This window comes from Oncorhynchus tshawytscha, linkage group LG05, assembly GCF_018296145.1.
Source record: "Oncorhynchus tshawytscha isolate Ot180627B linkage group LG05, Otsh_v2.0, whole genome shotgun sequence".
NCBI lineage: Eukaryota > Metazoa > Chordata > Actinopteri > Salmoniformes > Salmonidae > Oncorhynchus > Oncorhynchus tshawytscha.
Genome location: NC_056433.1, coordinates 12,439,987 through 12,461,311, shown reverse-complemented (window position 1 = coordinate 12,461,311; position 21,325 = coordinate 12,439,987). Strand labels below are relative to the sequence as shown.

Below are 21,325 nucleotides of genomic sequence, written 5' to 3'. Positions count from 1 at the left end.
ATAGAAGATATTTCTCCCTCTCTGACAGGGACATTTTATCACATTGCTCACACCTATCCAATCCTCTCAGATCTCCACAAGAAATGGGGAGGGGCTAGAGGTCGATTTGGGCTTGGGAAATTCCCATGGAGCCCGAGTGCCATCTACATTAAGTCTTACCAGTGGGGTGGAGGGTTGTGTTCATCATGGCACATTTAAAAAAAACAGTCCATTTTCTTCCATTTGGTGTCCAATGAACACCACCCAGGCCTCTTACCTTCTCCATGTCAGTGAGTCTCTGCTGAAGCTGCCTCTTCTCAGTCTGTGTTCCAGAGAGAGAACCCTTCACCTGCTTCACCTCCTCTTCCAGACCCTGGATATGTCCTGACAGAGAGAAAATAAGATGGAGAATGAGAGAGTGTGTGGAAAACAGAAAGGGAAAAAGAAGTAGAGACACATTAGTATAGAGGTAGAGACACATTAGTATAGAGGTAGAGACATTAGTATAGGGGGTAGAGACACATTAGTATAGAGGTAGAGACATTAGTATAGGGGTAGAGACATTAGTATAGGAGGTAGAGACACATTAGTATAGAGGTAGAGACACATTAGTATAGGAGGTAGAGACACATTAGTATAGAGGTAGAGACACATTAGTATAGAGGTAGAGACATTAGTATAGGAGGTAGAGACACATTAGTATAGAGGTAGAGACACATTAGTATAGGGGTAGAGACATTAGTATAGGGGGTAGAGACACATTATTATAGGGGTAGACACATTAGTATAGAGGTAGAGACATTAGTATAGAGGTAGAGACATTAGTATAGGGGTAGACACATTAGTATAGAGGTAGAGACATTAGTATAGGGGGTAGAGACACATTAGTATAGAGGTAGAGACACATTAGTATAGGGGTAGAGACATTAGTATAGGGGGTAGAGACACATTAGTATAGAGGCATTAGTATAGAGGTAGAGACACATTAGTATAGAGGTAGAGACACATTAGTATAGAGGTAGAGACACATTAGTATAGAGGTAGAGACACATTAGTATAGAGGTAGAGACATTAGTATAGGGGGTAGAGACATTAGTATAGGAGGTAGAGACACATTAGTATAGGGGTAGACACATTAGTATAGAGGTAGAGACATTAGTATAGAGGTAGAGACATTAGTATAGGGGTAGACACATTAGTATAGAGGTAGAGACATTAGTATAGGGGTAGAGACACATTAGTATAGAGGTAGAGACACATTAGTATAGGGGTAGAGACATTAGTATAGGGGTAGAGACACATTAGTATAGAGGCATTAGTATAGAGGTAGAGACACATTAGTATAGGTAGAGACACATTAGTATAGAGGTAGAGACACATTAGTATAGAGGTAGAGACATTAGTATAGGGGGTAGAGACATTAGTATAGGAGGTAGAGACACATTAGTATAGGGGTAGAGACATTAGTATAGGAGGTAGAGACACATTAGTATAGAGGCATTAGTATAGAGGTAGAGACACATTAGTATAGAGGTAGAGACACATTAGTATAGAGGTAGAGACACATTAGTATAGAGGTAGAGACACATTAGTATAGGGGTAGAGACACATTAGTATAGAGGTAGAGACACATTAGTATAGAGGTAGAGACACATTAGTATAGAGGTAGAGACACATTAGTATAGAGGTAGAGACACATTAGTATAGAGGTAGAGACACATTAGTATAGAGGTAGAGACACATTAGTATAGGAGGTAGAGACACATTAGTATAGAGGTAGAGACACATTAGTATAGAGGTAGAGACACATTAGTATAGAGGTAGAGACACAAGTATAGGTAGAGACACATTAGTATTGAGGTAGAGACATATTAGTATAGAGGTAGAGACATTAGTATAGAGGTAGAGGCATTAGTATAGAGGTAGAGACACATTAGTATAGAGGTAGAGACATTAGTATAGAGGTAGAGACACATTAGTATAGAGGTAGAGACACATTAGTATAGAGGTAGAGACACATTAGTATAGAGGTAGAGACACATTAGTATTGAGGTAGAGACATATTAGTATAGAGGTAGAGACATATTAGTATAGAGGTAGAGGCATTAGTATAGAGGTAGAGACACATTAGTATTGAGGTTGAGACATTAGTATAGAGGTAGAGACATTAGTATAGAGGTAGAGACATTAGTATAGAGGTAGACACACATTAGTATAGAAGTTGAGATATCTATGAGGGCATCAAGCTAAGGAGAACACACACGGGTTCAGTCAAGGCTTCACACATTACATCATCTACCTGTATTCACTCATTCCCTTCTTTAATGTGTAAAAATAACATCTGTCAATGTTTATTTTCCTTGTTGCTCCTGACTCCACCCAAATGGAGACTTTGAAAGAGGGAAAACTATGAGACATCACAGCAAACAAAATCACTTGCCAGTTCCACACTGTCCCGTCTGAACTGAATGGACGCAATGATCCTGAATGGACGCAATGACCAATGTCCCAAAGTTTCCAAAACACAGGGTCTCTGTAAGAGTGACGTACTCTCAGGCAGCCCTGGGTCCTAGCTGTGCTTGGTTGAGCTTGCCTGGCACAATATAACTAATGAAATGGTTCCTAAAGTTCAAACCCTGCCCCTCTGGCACTCATGTCAATATGGAACCAATGGAAAGGTTACAAATGTGCAAACTCACCCTGCAGGTCAACTATAATCTCTGTCCCCAGACAGCGGTCCCTCCTCTCAGCCTCCAGGTCGGCCTGAAGGCCCATCAGCTGCTGCTCCAGGCCCATCTTGGCGTTCTCCAGCTGGGTGCACTTGTCCACCAGCTCCCTGAGGCTGAGCTCCAGGGCCTGGGCCTGCTTCTGGGCCTCCACCTGGCTCCTCCGCAGACGCCCCGCCGCCTCCTGCTCCTCTGCCAGCACAGCTGTCGCCTCATCCAGCTGAGAAGGAAGAGATGTGGTGGTGGGGTGGTTGGAGTTTTATCTTTATTAGTCAATTCAGGAGTGCAGAATTGGTGTGGAGTGAGCGAGAGCGCGACAGAGAAGGTAGGTAGAGAGATGGACTGTTCTGCCTCACCTGTCTCTGCAGGTGGATGTTCTTGTCACTGGACATCTGAGAGGTCTGGTTCCTCCTCTTCAGCTCTTCCAGCTGGTCCCGCAGGCTGTTCACTAGACAAGGACAATCAGGTGGACAGATCAATCAGTGTATCTGTGTTTAGGAGAGTGTGAACGTGTACAGGTGACATAATAGATGGCCAGGAGGATTTATTATGGAACCGAGGCAGCAGCTACTCTTCCTGTAAAGGTAACTGGAGTGTGTGTAGGGACAAAATCCTAACTTAATTGCTGAATTCCAAATCAACCCCCCTAGCCCTTACACCCTAGGCACTATAGATCTGAGAGGATTGGACAGATCTAAGCATTATGGTAAATCAATTCACATTGCCTTCTGATTGGCTGGGTGGAGAATGATGTCACGGTGTTGCTTCCACCTAGCCAATCCTCTCAGATGTAAAGGAGTGGCTGGGCAATAGGGGCTGGGCAGTAGGGGCCGGGCAGTAGGGGCCGGGGATCGATTTGGGACTCAGCAACTGTTTCATTGACATAATGTTGAGATAATTAGATAATGTTCCCTGCTAACCCTTGAATGGGGAGATCTGTTCAATGGATTCTACTTCTATGGTTCCATGTGTATGCGTCACACAGCCTGGGCTTACGGTCGTTCTCCAGGCAGCGTTTCCTGTCCGCCTCCAGCTCCACTTTGCGGAGGTTCTCTGCACTCTGGTACTGCAGCAGGGCCCTCTCTCTCTCCAGCTGCCTCAGAGAAGACTCCACTCTCTGCCTGCTGCTCATCTACAGGGACAGGGAAGGGTTCATGTGTGATGTGCCAAAACATTACTGACCAACTCTACATACTGCACATCACCCAGTCTCACCTCTTCCTCCAGTTCTTTAACCAGCTTCTCTAGATGACTAGTGGTAGTCCTGGGGAGAGAGGAACATGTGGGAGTAAGTAAGTAAGTAAGTGTGTGTGTGTGTGTGTGTGTGTGTGTGTGTGTGTGTGTGTGTGTGTGTGTGTGTGTGTGTGTGTGTGCTGAGGTGAGCCCTACTTGTATTTGTTTTCCAGGTGGTCTTTGGCCTGCATCTCATGGTTGAGCTGCTCCTCAAGACAATGGAGCTTCTTCTGCAGCTGATCTGACTGAAGAAGAGAGGGAAGGAGAGTTAACAGGTACGCACACTAACATGGAGCTCACCAGATGGAGCTCATACACTCAGGTATAGGTCTGTCAGTTCTGTCTGGTAATCACACAGAGCTGAGTTCTGTCTGGTAATCACTCAGCGCTGAGTTCTGTCAGTCTGACAGTTCTGTCTGGTAATCACACAGAGCTGAGTTCTGTCTGGTAATCACACAGCGCTGAGTTCTGTCAGTTCTGTCTGGTAATCACAAAGCGCTGGGTTCTGTCAGTTCTGTCTGGTAATCACGAAGCGCTGGGTTCTGTCAGTTCTGTCTGGTAATCACAAAGCGCTGGGTTCTGTCAGTTCTGTCTGGTAATCACACAGCGCTGAGTTCTGTCAGTTCTGTCTGGTAATCACAAAGCGCTGGGTTCTGTCAGTTCTGTCTGGTAATCACAAAGCGCTGGGTTCTGTCAGTTCTGTCTGGTAGAACGCTGGGATCAACCCTACTCCTCGGTCAGAGTGTCCAGTGTGCGCTCTGAATGCTCCGAGAATGAAACGCTCTGAATTTACGAACGGACAATCTGACAACCCTCTAAGTTTAAGAACGCCCAGAGGGCACTCTGGCACTCCAGATTCAATTTACAAACACATGCTGAGTATGTCTGAGTGTTCTATTCAATCAGTCTAAGAATTATGTCTGTCTATGAGAGTGTTCTATTTTACTGGTTAGTCTTCAGAGCTACTACATTGCATCAAACATTTCAATTTGACATTTGGGCTCAAATGTCATCTCAGGCCATCTGAGTACACATCTTCCCCTCTGCTCCCAGCTGTGCTTTAAAAACAAGCAAACAAACCCAAACACATGTATGTATGCAACAATTCAACAACCTACCTCTCCTTTGATGCTGTCCTGTTTTTCCTCACAGTTATCCACACAGTCCTCCACAGAGATCACTTTATTCACACTGCTTAGCAATCTGGTAGAGGAGGAGGTTAAAAGCAAGGGAGAGGGAGGAAAGAGGACATGGGTCTTTAAACTGGCTTTACCTGAGGTGCCCTACCACACCATGCCAACCTCCATGCCAGTGTCCCGCCCCATAACACATCCCGGCCCAACCCAGAACCCACCCACTTCAGACTCCAGCGCTACAATCCCCATTCACTGATCGTGATCATAAGATCAGACTTTTATCCGCGTGGATTTTCTAGAAGGGCTATTGGAACAAGGAGGCAGTGTAAAGCAGGAACAGACGCACAGTGTACGACTGGCTTAAAACGGTTTTACAGTTCTACACGTATGAAACACAATCTCTCCCTCCATCCCTCTCCCTCCCTCCATCCCTCTCTAGTTACAGGCAGAGCTGACTAAGCACATTTCCTGCAGAGCACAGAGAACCTTAAAAAACCAAATACCCTAGTGAATAAAGACAGACCGTTAACAAAAACACTCCCTTAAAACATACAGTACATAGATTCAAATTCATTCCAATTTAAATGTAGTAAACCAAACCCGATTCCTGGATAACTGGCTAGCTTGCTGAAGCTAAATATAACAATAATATAACTATATACAGACACTGTATAGATGCCAAACTTCACTCTTAGTATAGATAGAAAACAATTAGCCTTACTGGTCTTCCTTGAAGTAGGTGAAACCCACAAATGGCAGCTGGTTGCCCACAAAGGCCTTTGGTGTGGGAAAGGTCTCCACGTCGCCTTTTTCATCCTCAATCTCGTCAAAATTACTGGTGTCTATGTCACTGCTCAACTCCGGCACTACTGGGGCCACGGCTGAACGAGGGACAGGCAGAGAGTGAGAGAGGAATGCAGAGCGGGAGAGGCAGAGGAGGTAGAGAGGTGACAGAGAGGGAGGAGAGGCAAAGTGAGAGAGAGATTCAGTCAGAAAGAAGCAAAGAGTGTGAGAGAGCGAGCGAGAGAACAGGAAGGGGTAGAAATAGTGTGGGTTTGGGCAGAGGAAGGAGACAGATGGTTAAAATGTCTAAAATCAATCAAATCAGTGCTAAAATTGGTCTCAATCAAGAGACACTAACACAGAGATAACCGTTGGCTCCTCCGATTCTCAATAAGATATCATTTTTAGACTATACTGTGATGTTCTAGGTGTGTGTAGTCTATAGTACACCAAACCGCCCTGGGCACAGGCGGTAGGAGCGAGGTGGTGTGGGGCGGACTCCAAACCCACTACTCCTCTCTCTCCCCCTACAGTGCCCTCTTTGTGCCCCAACACACACTGTTGCCTTTCACACACCTAAACACACTCTAGGAGAGAGAGAACTAACTCCCCTCCATCTGTACAGTAGGCGGACAGAAATGTGTCAAGGGGCCAGGAGGCGAAAGCTGAGACGAGCCAAGTTGCTCGACAACCTATAAAGATGTCACTACTGGCTAGGAAACTAAGTGGCCATGTTGGATCTTATTTCTTCAACAGGATCCATTCTGGCTCCAGGCAAAGAGAACCAAGTCAAGACAGAACCCTCAGTAGGGAGAGATCAATAGATGGTGGACAAATGGAAGAGAGAGAAAAATGAGAAAGCGAGCAATAAAAGAGGGAATGAAAGAAAAAGCGAAAAGCAAGAGCTGTGTGGTGAGACTGGAGAGAGACAGACACGGTCCCAGCTCCTGGGGAGCCAATTGCGGCATGGCTTTCCCAGCATGCTCCTGATAGCGGGTAGGCTAATGACAGGCAGCTGTGGCCACAGTAAGAGTGGAGAGAGGAGGGAGCGACCGCCCTCAAATCTGATCTGGGGCTGGTGCAGTGGTTCTGGGGTGCCCCTCTTATTACTCCTGCAAGCACATAGGGGGCTACCTCTGTCCCCTCCCTTGCTCCATCATTGGACAGGGTGCTTACTAGCACACACAGGCTGTGTCCCAAATGTCACTCCATTCCCTATATAGGGCACTACCTTTGACCAGGGCCAATAAGGAATCCCATAGTGCTCTAGTCAAAAGTAGTGCACTTTGTAGGGAATAGAGGGCCATTTGATAAGCAGACCCAGTCTCCCACATCCGAGAGTTTCACAGCTTTATTTCAGGCAACAGTCAGAAATGGGGCTTCAGCATGCTAGCTAATGAGCAGACTAGAGAGTGAAGCTGCCTTCACATTCTCCAGCCTTATCCACCTGCAAACTTTCTCCCATTGATTTGGCAATGGTGGAAACTTTCCCCAGCCAATGCTTACACAAATCCTGCACTTTTAAATCCATGATGGAGAGTGTGTAAGTGCACACCTAGAGTAACGGGAGACAATGGGCTGACTATAGTGTGGGGGAACCCATTAGAACACTGATACTATAGCGTGGGGGAACCCATTAGAACACTGATACTATAGCGTGGGGGAACCCTTTAGAACACTGATACTATAGCGTGGGGGAACCCAACAGAAGAACACTGATACTATAGCGTGGGGGAACCCAACAGAAGAACACTGATACTATAGCGTGGGGGAACCTAACAGAAGAACACTGATACTATAGCGTGGGGAACCCAACAGAAGAACACTGATACTATAGCGTGGGGGAACCCAACAGAAGAACACTGATACTATAGCGTGGGGAACCCAACAGAACACTGATACTATAGCGTGGGGGAACCCAACAGAACACTGATACTATAGCGTGGGGGAACCCAACAGAACACTGATACTATAGCGTGGGGGAACCCATTAGAACACTGATACTATAGTGTGGGGAAACCCATTAGAACACTGATACTATAGTGTGGGGAAACCCATTAGAACACTGATACTATAGTGTGGGGGAACCCATTAGAACACTGATACTATAGTGTGGGGAAACCCATTAGAACACTGATAATATAGTGTAGGGGAACCCATTAGAACACTGATACTATAGTGTGGGGGAACCCATTAGAACACTGATACTATAGTGTGGGGGAACCCATTAGAACACTGATAATCTAGTGTGGGGGAACCCATTAGAACACTGATAATATAGTGTGGGGGAACCCATTAGAATACTGATACTATAGTGTGGGGAAACCCATTAGAACACTGATAATATAGTGTAGGGGAACCCATTAGAACACTGATACTATAGTGTGGGGGAACCCATTAGAACACTGATACTATAGTGTGGGGGAACCCATTAGAACACTGATACTAGTGTGGGGGAACCCATTAGAACACTGATACTATAGTGTGGGGGAACCCATTAGAACACTGATAATATAGTGTGGGGGAACCCATTAGAACACTGATAATATAGTGTGGGGGAACCCATTAGAATACTGATACTATAGTGTGGGGGAACCCAACAGAACAACACTGATACTATAGTGTGGGGGAACCCATTAGAACACTGATACTATAGTGTGGGGGAACCCATTAGAACACTGATACTATAGTGTGGGGGAACCCATTAGAACACTGATAATATAGTGTGGGGAAACCCATTAGAACACTGATAATATAGTGTGGGGGAACCCATTAGAACACTGATAATATAGTGTGGGGGAACCCATTAGAACACTGATACTATAGTGTGGGGGAACCCATTAGAACACTGATACTATAGTGTGGGGGAACCCATTAGAACACTGATACTATAGCGTGGGGGAACCCAACAGAAGAACACTGATACTATAGCGTGGGGGAACCCAACAGAAGAACACTGATACTATAGCGTGGGGGAACCCAACAGAAGAACACTGATACTATAGCGTGGGGAAACCAACAGAAGAACACTGATACTATAGCGTGGGAGAACCCAACAGAAGAACACTGATACTATAGCGTGGGGGAACCCAACAGAAGAACACTGATACTATAGCGTGGGGAACCCAACAGAAGAACACTGATACTATAGCGTGGGGGAACCCAACAGAAGAACACTGATACTATAGCGTGGGGGAACCAACAGAACACTGATACTATAGCGTGGGGGAACCAACAGAACACTGATACTATAGCGTGGGGGGAACCCAACAGAACACTGATACTATAGCGTGGGGGAACCCATTAGAACACTGATACTATAGTGTGGGGAAACCCATTAGAACACTGATACTATAGTGTGGGAAACCCATTAGAACACTGATACTATAGTGTGGGGGAACCCATTAGAACACTGATACTATAGTGTGGGGAAACCCATTAGAACACTGATAATATAGTGTAGGGGAACCCATTAGAACACTGATACTATAGTGTGGGGAACCCATTAGAACACTGATACTATAGTGTGGGGGAACCCATTAGAACACTGATACTAGTGTGGGGGAACCCATTAGAACACTGATACTATAGTGTGGGGGAACCCATTAGAACACTGATAATATAGTGTGGGGGAACCCATTAGAACACTGATAATATAGTGTGGGGGAACCCATTAGAATACTGATACTATAGTGTGGGGAACCCAACAGAATAACACTGATACTATAGTGTGGGGGAACCCATTAGAACACTGATACTATAGTGTGGGGAACCCATTAGAACACTATAGTGGGGAACCCATTAGTGTGGGGGAACCCATTAGAACACTGATACTATAGTGTGGGGGAACCCATTAGAACACTGATAATATAGTGGGGGAACCCATTAGAACACTGATAATATAGTGTGGGGAACCCATTAGAATACTGATACTATAGTGTGGGGGAACCCAACAGAATAACACTGATACTATATGTGGGGGAACCCATTAGAACACTGATACTATAGTGTGGGGGAACCCATTAGAACACTGATACTATAGTGTGGGGGAACCCATTAGAACACTGATAATATAGTGTGGGGAAACCCATTAGAACACTGATAATATAGTGTGGGGGAACCCATTAGAACACCGATACTATAGTGTGGGGGAACCCATTAGAACACTGATACTATAGTGTGGGGGAACCCATTAGAACACTGATACTATAGCGTGGGGGAACCCAACAGAAGAACACTGATACTATAGCGTGGGGGAACCCAAGAAGAACACTGATACTATAGCGTGGGGAAACCAACAGAAGAACACTGATACTATAGCGTGGGGGAACCCAACAGAAGAACACTGATACTATAGCGTGGGGGAAACCAACAGAAGAACACTGATACTATAGCGTGGGGGAACCCAACAGAAGAACACTGATACTATAGCGTGGGGGAACCCAACAGAAGAACACTGATACTATAGCGTGGGGGAACCCAACAGAAGAACACTGATACTATAGCGTGGGGGAACCCAACAGAACACTGATACTATAGCGTGGGGAACCCAACAGAACACTGATACTATAGCGTGGGGGGAACCCAACAGAACACTGATACTATAGCGTGGGGGAACCCAACAGAACACTGATACTATAGCGTGGGGGAACCCAACAGAACACTGATACTATAGCGTGGGGGAACCCAACAGAACACTGATACTATAGCGTGGGGGAACCCAACAGAACACTGATACTATAGCGTGGGGGAACCCAATAGAAGAACACTGATACTATAGCGTGAGGGAACCCAATAGAAGAACACTGATACTATAGCGTGGGGGAACCCAATAGAAGAACACTGATACTATAGCGTGGGGGAACCCAACAGAACACTGATACTATAGCGTGAGGGAACCCAACAGAACACTGATACTATAGCGTGGGGAACCCAATAGAAGAACATTGATACTATAGCATGAGGGAACCCATTAGAACACTGATACTAAAGCGTGGGGGAACCCAACAGAACACTGATACTATAGCGTGGGGGAACCCAAAAGAAGAACACTGATACTATAGCGTGGGGGAACCCAATAGAAGAACACTGATACTATAGCGTGGGGGAACCCAACAGAACACTGATACTATAGCGTGGGGGAACCCAATAGAAGAACATTGATACTATAGCGTGAGGGAACCCATTAGAACACTGATACTATAGCGTGGGGGAACCCAAAAGAAGAACACTGATACTAGGAGAACACTGCGTGCTCAGTCCCCTCCTTTACTCCCCATTCACTCATGACTGCACGACCAGGCACGACTCCAACACCATCATTAAGTTTGCTGATGACACAGCAGTGGTAGGCCTGATCACTGATAACGACGAGACTGCCTATAGGGAGGTCAGAGACCTGGCCGTGTGGTGCCAGGACAACAACCTCTCACCTCAACGTGATCAAGACAAAGGAGATGATTGTGTACTACAGGAAAAAGAGGACTGAGCCCTCCACCATTCTCATCGACGGGGCTGTAGTGGAGCAGGTTGAGAGCGTCAAGTTTCTAGGTGTCCACATCACCAACAAACTTACACCGTCCAAGCACACCAAGACAGTCGTGAAGAAGGCACGACAAAACCTATTCCCCCTAGGAGACTGAAAAGATTTGGCATGGGTCCTCAGATCCTCAAAAGGTTCTACAGCTGCACCATCGAGAGTATGACTGGTTGCATCACTGCTTGGTATGGCAACTGCTCGGCCTTCCGACCGCAAGGCACTACAGAGGGTAGTGCGTACGGACGGCCCAGTACATCACTGGGGCCAAGCTTCCTGCCATCCAGGACCTCTATACCAGGCGGTGTCAGAGGAAGGCCCTAAAAATTGTCAAAGACTCCAGCCACCCTAGTCATAAACTGGTCTCTCTGCTATCGCACGGCAAGCCGTACCGGAGCGCCAAATCTAGGTCCACGATGCTTCTAAACAGCGTCTACCCCCAAGCCATACAACTCCTGAACATCTAGTCAAATGGCTACCTAGTCTAGTTGCATTGCCCCCCCCTTTCCAATGTTTCTCTGTGTGTGTGTGTGTGTGTGTGTGTGATCCCTCCGTAGTACTTTCAATAGATTTGTCACATGATATCAAAATCAGTGAGGATGGAAAGATTGAGCAGCCCAAGTACATACTCCTCACCAAGCATGAATATGTGTAGCATTGCACAGTGTACTATGCTGTAATGAGCGATTAGTAATAGTTCAGTATACATCAAGAGTAGGAATGCTGATCCAAGATCTGTTTTGACTTTAAGATCACAATGAATAAGATCACATGGACAGCAGGAAAGAGCTGATCCTAGATCAGCATTCCTACTCTGAGACGAGTGATAGTGAACACACGGCCTCTGGCCATGCAGGGTTGTGCTGCAGTGCTGATGATAGACACATGACTGTTCTGCTCAGTCTCTGCTGATAGAGTAGAGATTCAGGTTCCCTACATGGGAAAAGCTGACCACGACTCCATTTTGTTGATCCCTGCCTACAGACAGAAACTAAAACAAGAGGCTCCCACGCTGAGGTCTGTCCAACGCTGGTCCAACCAAGCTGACTCCACACTCCAAGACTGCTTCCATCACGTGGACTGGGATATGTTTCGTATTGCGTCAGATAACAATATTGACGAATACGCTGATTCGGTGTGCGAGTTCATTAGAACGTGCGTTGAAGATGTCTTTCCCATAGCAACGATTAAAACATTCCCTAACCAGAAACCGTGGATTGATGGCAGCATTCGCGTGAAACTGAAAGCGCGAACCACTGCTTTTAATCAGGGCAAGGTGACAGGTAACATGACCGAATACAAACAGTGCAGCTATTCCCTCCGCAAGGCTATCAAACAAGCTAAGCGTCAGTACAGAGACAAAGTAGAATCTCAATTCAACGGCTCAGACACAAGAGGCATGTGGCAGGGTCTACAGTCAATCACGGACTACAAGAAGAAATCCAGCCCAGTCACGGACCAGGATGTCTTGCTCCCAGGCAGACTAAATAACTTTTTGCCCGCTTTGAGGACAATACAGTGCCACTGACACGGCCTGCAACGAAAACATGCGGACTCTCCTTCACTGCAGCCGAGGTGAGTAAGACATTTAAACGTGTTAACCCTCGCAAGGCTGCAGGCCCAGACGGCATCCCCAGCTGCGCCCTCAGAGCATGCGCAGACCAGCTGGCCGGTGTGTTTACGGACATATTCAATCAATCCCTATACCAGTCTGCTGTTCCCACATGCTTCAAGAGGGCCACCATTGTTCCTGTTCCCAAGAAAGCTAAGGTAACTGAGCTAAACGACTACCGCCCCGTAGCACTCACTTCCGTCATCATGAAGTGCTTTGAGAGACTAGTCAAGGACCATATCACCTCCACCCTATCTGACACCCTAGACCCACTCCAATATGCTTACCGCCCAAATAGGTCCACAGACGATGCAATCTCAACCACACTGCACACTGCCCTAACCCATCTGGACAAGAGGAATACCTATGTGAGAATGCTGTTCATCGACTACAGCTCGGCATTCAACACCATAGTACCCTCCAAGCTCGTCATCAAGCTCGAGACCCTGGGTCTCGACCCCGCCCTGTGCAACTGGGTACTGGACTTCCTGACGGGCCGCCCCCAGGTGGTGAGGGTAGGCAACAACATCTCCACCCCGCTGATCCTCAACACTGGGGCCCCACAAGGGTGCGTTCTGAGCCCTCTCCTGTACTCCCTGTTCACCCACGACTGCGTGGCCACGCACGGCTCCAACTCAATCATCAAGTTTGCGGACGACACAACAGTGGTAGGCTTGATTACCAACAACGACGAGACGGCCTACAGGGAGGAGGTGAGGGCCCTCGGAGTGTGGTGTCAGGAAAATAACCTCACACTCAACGTCAACAAAACTAAGGAGATGATTGTGGACTTCAGGAAACAGCAGAGGGAACACCCCCCTATCCACATCGATGGAACAGTAGTGGAGAGGGTAGCAAGTTAAGTTCCTCGGCATACATATCACAGACAAACTGAATTGGTCCACTCACACAGACAGCATCGTGAAGAAGGCGCAGCAGCGCCTCTTCAACCTCAGGAGGCTGAAGAAATTCGGCTTGTCACCAAAAGCACTCACAAACTTCTACAGATGCACAATCAAGAGCATCCTGGCGGGCTGTATCACCGCCTGGTACGGCAACTGCTCCGCCCACAACCGTAAGGCTCTCCAGAGGGTAGTGAGGTCTGCACAACGCATCACCGGGGGCAAATTACCTGCCCTCCAGGACACCTACACCACCCGATGTTACAGGAAGGCCATAAAGATCATCAAGGACATCAACCACCCGAGCCACTGCCTGCTCACCCCGCTATCATCCAGAAGGCGAGGTCAGTACAGGTGCATCAAAGCTGGGACCGAGAGACTGAAAAACAGCTTCTATCTCAAGGCCATCAGACTGTTAAACAGCCACCACTAACATTGAGTGGCTGCTGCCAACACACTGACACTGACTCAACTCCAGCCACTTTAATAATGGGAATTGATGGGAAATTATGTAAATATATCACTAGCCACTTTAAACAATGCTACCTTATATAATGTTACTTACCCTACATTATTCATCTCATATGCATACGTATATACTGTACTCTATATCATCGACTACATCCTTATGTAATACATGTATCACTAGCCACTTTAACTATGCCACTTTGTTTACATACTCATCTCATATGTATATACTGTACTCGATACCATCTACTGTATCTTGCCTATGCTGCTCTGTACCATCACTCATTCATATATCCTTATGTACATATTCTTTATCCCTTTACACTGTGTATAAGACAGTAGTTTTGGAATTGTTAGTTAGATTACTTGTTGGTTATTACTGCATTGTCGGAACTAGAAGCACAAGCATTTCGCTACACTCGCATTAACATCTGCTAACCATGTGTATGTGACAAATAAAATTTGATTTGATTTGATTTTGATTTGATTTGAACTGTTGTGTCAAGTCATGACAATAACAAGTTGGGTGATGGAGAGACAGATTGGGAAGGAGACAGAGAGACAGAGAGAGAGGGGCAGACAGGCACACACACACAAATAACCACACACACGCAGTATAACTGAAGACATACACACACAAATACACACGGTTTGACTGAACACACACACTTACTCTCTCGGATGGTGTCGAAGGTCCACTGGTCGTTCGTGAAGAAGGGGTGTCTCTTGATCTCCTCCACGCCGTTCCTCCCCAGACGCACCTCCCTGTACATAGCCAATGGGACGGAGCGGTCAGAGAGCGGTCACTCACTCAAACGTGCAAATTTACCGCAACATGAACACAAAGCAAAGCGCCACTTTGCTCCACACAGCTGGAGTGACCACTAACCCACTAGGCACTGACCACAGTCCACTGATTGGCCAGGCTGGACCGCCTCACGACCACTGCAGTGGTCAGTAACGGCCAGTAGAACAAGAGTCTTAGCGCAGCCAGTAAGAGTAGTGATACGAGAGAACGTAGATCCAGGAAGTTACACAGGAGCAAAGTAGGGACCAGACTAGTCAACAACACTACTGACACCCCACTACTATATCTACTGCTGCAATTCCCTCCCTCCTCTTCCCATCTGGCCTCACTCCCTCCTCTGCCACAGGGTGCAGGGCCGGAGGGGTGCGGCAGTTTGGACTGCCACATGTGGGACATTCCAGACTCAGCCAAAAGGAACAGAGCAAGGGAGGGGTGTGCCCCACTAGAAAACATGATGGGAGAGACCATGGCAGACACACAGAGCATGTCCCGAAGCTCAGAATACTGAGGTGAGAGTGAATATGAAAGAGCTATAGGGTAATACAGAAAGAGAACTATGGAGAGAAGAGAAAGAAAGGAGAGAGAGAGAGCGAGCATACCAAAACAACAAGGAGGGCCGATTGCCAAAGAGAGAAAAACAGAAATGTGGGGAAAAAAAGAGAGATGGGGAGGGACAGGATTAAGAGAGAGAGTTGACTGACTGAGCTGGTGAGTAGAGAGAGTTGACTGACTGAGCTGGTGAGTAGAGAGAGTTGACTGACTGAGCTGGTGAGTAGAGAGAGTTGACTGACTGAGCTGGTGAGTAGAGAGAGTTGACTGACTGAGCTGGTGGGTAGAGAGAGAGTTGACTGACTGAGCTGGTGAGTAGAGAGAGAGTTGACTGACTGAGCTGGTGGGTAGAGAGAGAGTTGGTGGGACTGGTCCTTACTGACTGACTGAGCTGGTGAGTAGAGAGAGTTGGTGGGACTGGTCCTTACTGACTGATGGAGTGAGCTGGTGAGTAGAGAGAGAGTTGGTGGGACTGGTCCTTACTGACTGAGCTGGTGAGTGGAGTTGGTGGGACTGGTCCTTACTGACTGAGGTGGTGAGTAGAGAGAGAGTTGGTGGGGCTGGTCCTTACTGACTGACTGAGCTGGTGAGTAGAGAGAGAGTTGATGGGACTGGTCCTTACTGACTGAGCTGGTGAGTAGAGAGAGAGTTGGTGGGACTGGTCCTTATTGACTGAGCTGGTGAGTAGAGAGAGAGTTGGTGGGACTGGTCCTTATTGACTGAGCTGGTGAGTAGAGAGAGAGTTGGTGGGACTGGTCCTTATTGACTGAGCTGGTGAGTAGAGAGAGAGTTGGTGGGACTGGTCCTTACTGACTGACTGAGCTGGTGAGTAGAGAGAGAGTTGGTGGGACTGGTCCTTACTGACTGAGCTGGTGAGTAGAGAGAGTGTTGGTGGGACTTGACCTTACTGACTGAGCCGGTGAGTAGAGAGAGAGTTGGTGGGACTGGTCCTTACTGACTGAGCTGGTGAGTAGAGAGAGAGTTGATGGGACTGGTCGTTACTGACTGACTGACTGACTGACTGAGCTGGTGAGTAGAGAGAGAGAGAGTTGGTGGGACTGGTCCTTACTGACTGACTGAGCTGGTGAGTAGAGAGAGTTGGTGGGACTGGTCCTTACTGACTGATGGAGTGAGCTGGGGAGGGAGTCAGTGAACCACAGTGTGTAATGGTCCTGCTACACTATAGCTATCGGGCGTCCGGCATTGCCATCAGTGATCAGATGTTGAGGAAATTATTCCTTTTGGTTGCATATGGCCTCAACTATACACCACTGGATATTTAACTAACATTTACGAAGTCAAGAAGCTACAAGTACTAGCTAGCTTGCTAGCTACATTGACTAGCTAGGTTCACAATGTAAACAAAAGCAACTTGTGTAGTTAGAGGATAATTTAGTACAACCATCAGCAACAATTGAATGAACACAAAGCTATTGTATTTACACATAATGGATGAAAATGGTACAGTACAGTAGGGGCAAAGTACCCAAATGTTATACTGTAGTAAAAGTAGAGACACCTTAATAGAAAATGACTCAAGTAAAAGTGAATGTCACCCAGTAAAATACTACTTGAGTAAGTCTAAAAGTATTAAAAGTATAAATCATAGAAAATTCCTTATATTAAGCAAATCAGACAGCACAATTGTTTTGTTTTTTAATGTATGGATAGCCAGGGGCTATCCTGTCCTGCTAAGCATTCAAAATGTAACGAGTACTTTTGGGTGTCAGGGAAAATGTATGGAGAAGAAAGTACATAATTTTCTTTAAGAATGTAGTGGAGTAAAAGGAACGTCACATTGAGTTGACACTGATGGCAAAGCCTATGGTGGAGCTGAGCAGTTAGCATGACAGAGGGGGAATAAGTATGAGTCAGTGTGTAGCAACGTTATTATAGTTGGGGTATAATATTCATTTTTATTTCTATTCATTTAAAAAAAATATTCAGTTGTTTCAGTTAGTTTTCAGACTTGATTTACCATTTTTTATTTAGTTTATTTGATTTCTATTTCATTTTTATATGATTTGTTTTCAGTGTTGTAGGCCTATAGATTGTTTTTGTGATGCCACTTCTTGCCATTGAGGGGCAGTAATACACAAGGTGATGGGCCAGGACCCTAGACTTGGATAGACATAACATCTCTATATCTCTCATGATGGCGTCTGTGAGAGTACAGGCAGTGCCATCAAGGCCATCTCCATCTTGGAAATAACTATCTGTCAAGAAAATATACTAAATTGGCTGATCCCTCCCGATGACCCAGCTGTCACGACTCCAACTAGTTCATCAGGAGGCATCAGCCAATGCAGTTGGAAGTTCCGCCCAGTTGACTAAATCAAAATGGCGAAGGGCCTCAATGGCGCTGCCCATGCCAACACAGTCTTTAGGCCACTAGAGGACTCTGTACAACTCCATGGCCAGGATGTAGGTTTGGTTAGGTTTAAATGATAAAACAATCCTAATACGACTTGGATTTAAAGGATAAGCGCCTAGACTGGTGGAAGAAACGAGGTGTAAGGAAACTCTTAACTCTTAACTCTTTTACATCAATCCAATGCGGTTTTATTTTCATTAGTAGTAGATGTAAGAACAACGTTTATCTGACAGAGAGAGAGGAAAACAACAACAAATGAAGTCATAGCACACGTGACCTGTTATGTTATGTAATATTAAACATGCATCACTGACTACCCTCTTCAAATTGGGTTAATAAAAACATCAACAGCAGTAAAAACACAATACAACACTTCTTCAGAAATCTATCCGTTCACAGCCAGACAGCGTGAGTGTGTGTGTGTGTGTGTTTCTGTTCAACCAAACAAGATTGTCTGCTGTATCTTTAAGAAGACTCTGCATTCCAGAGGAGGTGATCCTTTGGTTTCTCAAGCCTGATGACAGGCTGAATATTCTCTCCACGAGCGCTTGGGATGCAGGGGCAGAAACCAGACCCAGTGCCACAGGGCACAGCTTTGGATAAACATCCTTGCCTGCCAGAACTGGAGAGGTGACTGTAAACATGCCCACCTTCACAGCAGACTGTGACCACAGACACAATGGTCAATGCAAGGAAGCTATATTTCTGATGAAATGTGGTCAAGATGGTTTCAATATGCTGGCATCTTTCAGGGATCCTGCTGCTCCACAGCTGCACTCTGATTTGCTGAAGTATAAGACTCTGCTTCCCTCATCAGTGGCTCCATCTCTGTTGAACAAAGTGCCAGAGACCCACTTGTGTCATCAGGCAAGCTGCTGCAGGGGTTGGCTTGAAGTTGGCTGCCAGAGGATTTAGTATGCATGCGAAGCGCTCCCACAGTGACTTCAGGAGGACCCGTGACAACTGTTTGGCAACAGTAGTTGACTGAAAGTGTGCCTCAAGGTTGAGAAGGCATGGCACCACATCAGACAGCACTGGCTGTCAGTTTAAAGCTGGTCAGCGTGGATTGCGAACGGCTCCAGCAACTTAACAAGCTGTTCTACCTTGGCCCAGTCCAGTCTGTGCTCACCCTGGTAGTTACTGATACTGATGCACAAACTAGGCCTATTTGAAACGTTGCCATCTACTGGCAGCCTTTGCCCAACAGAGTCAGAAGCTTAAAAACCCATTTGAAATAAAACCCTTCAAAACCCCAATTGATTTTTAGAAGAAAAAAACTAAAAATAATTTGTTTTTTATTTTACGTGGTTTTGCAGTCAAATATAATAGTTTCAGTATAGTTTATTTCAGTTTACTAAGTAGTTTTTATTTTAGTTTCAGTTTACTATAATAACCTTAGTTTGTGTAGGGCGTGTGTGTGTATGGGTGTGTGTGCATCACTGTGTGTATGTGAGTGTGAGTATGTGTGTGTGTGTCTGGTGAGAGAGAGACTGCAGAGTGAGTGAGAGAAAGTAAACAGAGGGGAAGGAGAGTATAAGACATGCATTGTGTGGGGTAACAGAAAAGGTTTTTGACGTCTACTATACCACTAATGTCCCAGCTTCTCATTAACCTCTACTCCTATCAACTACTACTACTATGATGGTAAGTGTAATCATTAACCTCTACTCCTATCAACTACTACTACTTCGATGCTAAGTATAATCCTTCACCTCTACTCCTATCAACTACTACTACTACAATGATGCTAAGTATAATCCTTCACCTCTACTCCTATCAACTACTACTACAATGATGCTAAGTATAATCATTCACCTCTACTCCTAACAACTACTACTACTATGATGCTAAGTATAATCCTTCACCTTCTCCTAAGTATCTAATTAACCTCTACTCCTAAGTATCTAATTAACCTCTACTCCTATCAACTACTAGGATCCTAAGTATCTAATTAACCTCTACTCCTATCAACTACTAGGATCCTAAGTATCTAATTAACCTCTACTCCTAAGTATCTAATAACCATTAACAAAGAATCTCACTCAGGTGTTCCCATCTTTTCTGGTCCCAGTTTAAACTAAGAACAACTTTGTTAGTTGTTCAAGGCTTAACAACAATATTTATAGTGTTCAAAAGCACTACATTGATACTTCACAAATCATTTAAGCAAATTTATAATCCTTTGAAGTCAGAAGTTTACATACACTCAGGTTGGAGTCATTAAAACTTGTTTTTCAACCACTCCACAAATTTCCTGTTAACAAACTATAGGTTTTGGCAAGTCGGTTAGGACATCTACTTTGTGCATGACACAAGTTATTTTTCCAACAATTGGTTTACAGACAGATTATTTCACTTAATATTCACTGTATCACAATTCCAGTGTGTCAGAAGTTTACATACACTAAGTTGACTGTGCCTTTAAATAACTTGGAAAATTCCAGAAAATTATGTCATGGCTTTAGAAGCATCTGATAGGCTAATTGACATCATTTGAGTCAATTGGGCGTGTACCTGTGGATGTATTTCAAGGCCTACCTTCCAACTCAGTGCCTCTTTGCTTGTCATCATGGGAAAATCAAAAGAAATCAGCCAAGATCTCAGAAAAAAAAATGGTAGACCACAAGTCTGGTTCATCCTTGGGAGCAATTTCAAAATGCCTGAAGGTACCACATTCATCTGTACAAACAATAGTACGCAAGTATAAGTAAACACCATGGGACCACGCAGCCGTCATGCCGCTCAGGAAGGAGACGCGTTCTGTCTCCTAGAGATGAACGTACTTTGGTGCGAAAAGTGCAAATCAATCCCAGAACAAAAGCAAAGGACCTTATGAAGATGCTGGAGGAAACCGGTACAAAAGTATCTATATCCACAGTAAAACGAGTCCTACTAGGCTACATAACCTTATGTCTGGTGCTCTGCAAAATGTGGCATGACCAGTTTGCCGCCCTTTATGTGGCGTAGCACGACATTAGCTCAAGCTAAAGAATGCTGAAGCATATAGGTCTTAAGGGATTATGAAGGTTTCGTTAAGACACTTTCATTTAGTGGGACAGCTTTTCTCCCACATAACTCTCCTCTCCCTCCTCACGCTCCTCTCATTTGAAAAGGCAGTAACAGCCTTCACAGGAAAGTGTGAAAAAAAGAGATCACACTTTGAAGGAGCCGAGAGGTCAGACCGGTCACGGGGGCTTTGTTACGTAGGTCAAACATACT

The 21,325-nt window shown here is 45.5% G+C and overlaps 1 protein-coding gene across 7 annotated transcripts in view; it reads right to left on the bottom strand.

The window, feature by feature from the left end:
• The window catches only part of LOC112249925 (rho-associated protein kinase 2-like), a 66,278-nt gene that overhangs the window by 17,591 nt on the left and 27,362 nt on the right, over positions 1-21,325 (bottom strand). For all 7 annotated transcript variants that reach the window (XM_042321483.1, XM_042321481.1, XM_042321480.1 and 4 more), the window contains exons 8-16: positions 15,049-15,140; positions 5,796-5,955; positions 5,057-5,141; positions 4,095-4,183; positions 3,921-3,969; positions 3,702-3,837; positions 3,062-3,153; positions 2,679-2,925; positions 257-363 (exon numbers count right to left, since the gene is read on the bottom strand). In XM_042321483.1, the coding sequence (XP_042177417.1) occupies positions 257-363; positions 2,679-2,925; positions 3,062-3,153; positions 3,702-3,837; positions 3,921-3,969; positions 4,095-4,183; positions 5,057-5,141; positions 5,796-5,955; positions 15,049-15,140 (1,057 nt within the window). The remainder of the gene's footprint in view (positions 1-256; positions 364-2,678; positions 2,926-3,061; positions 3,154-3,701; positions 3,838-3,920; positions 3,970-4,094; positions 4,184-5,056; positions 5,142-5,795; positions 5,956-15,048; positions 15,141-21,325) is intronic.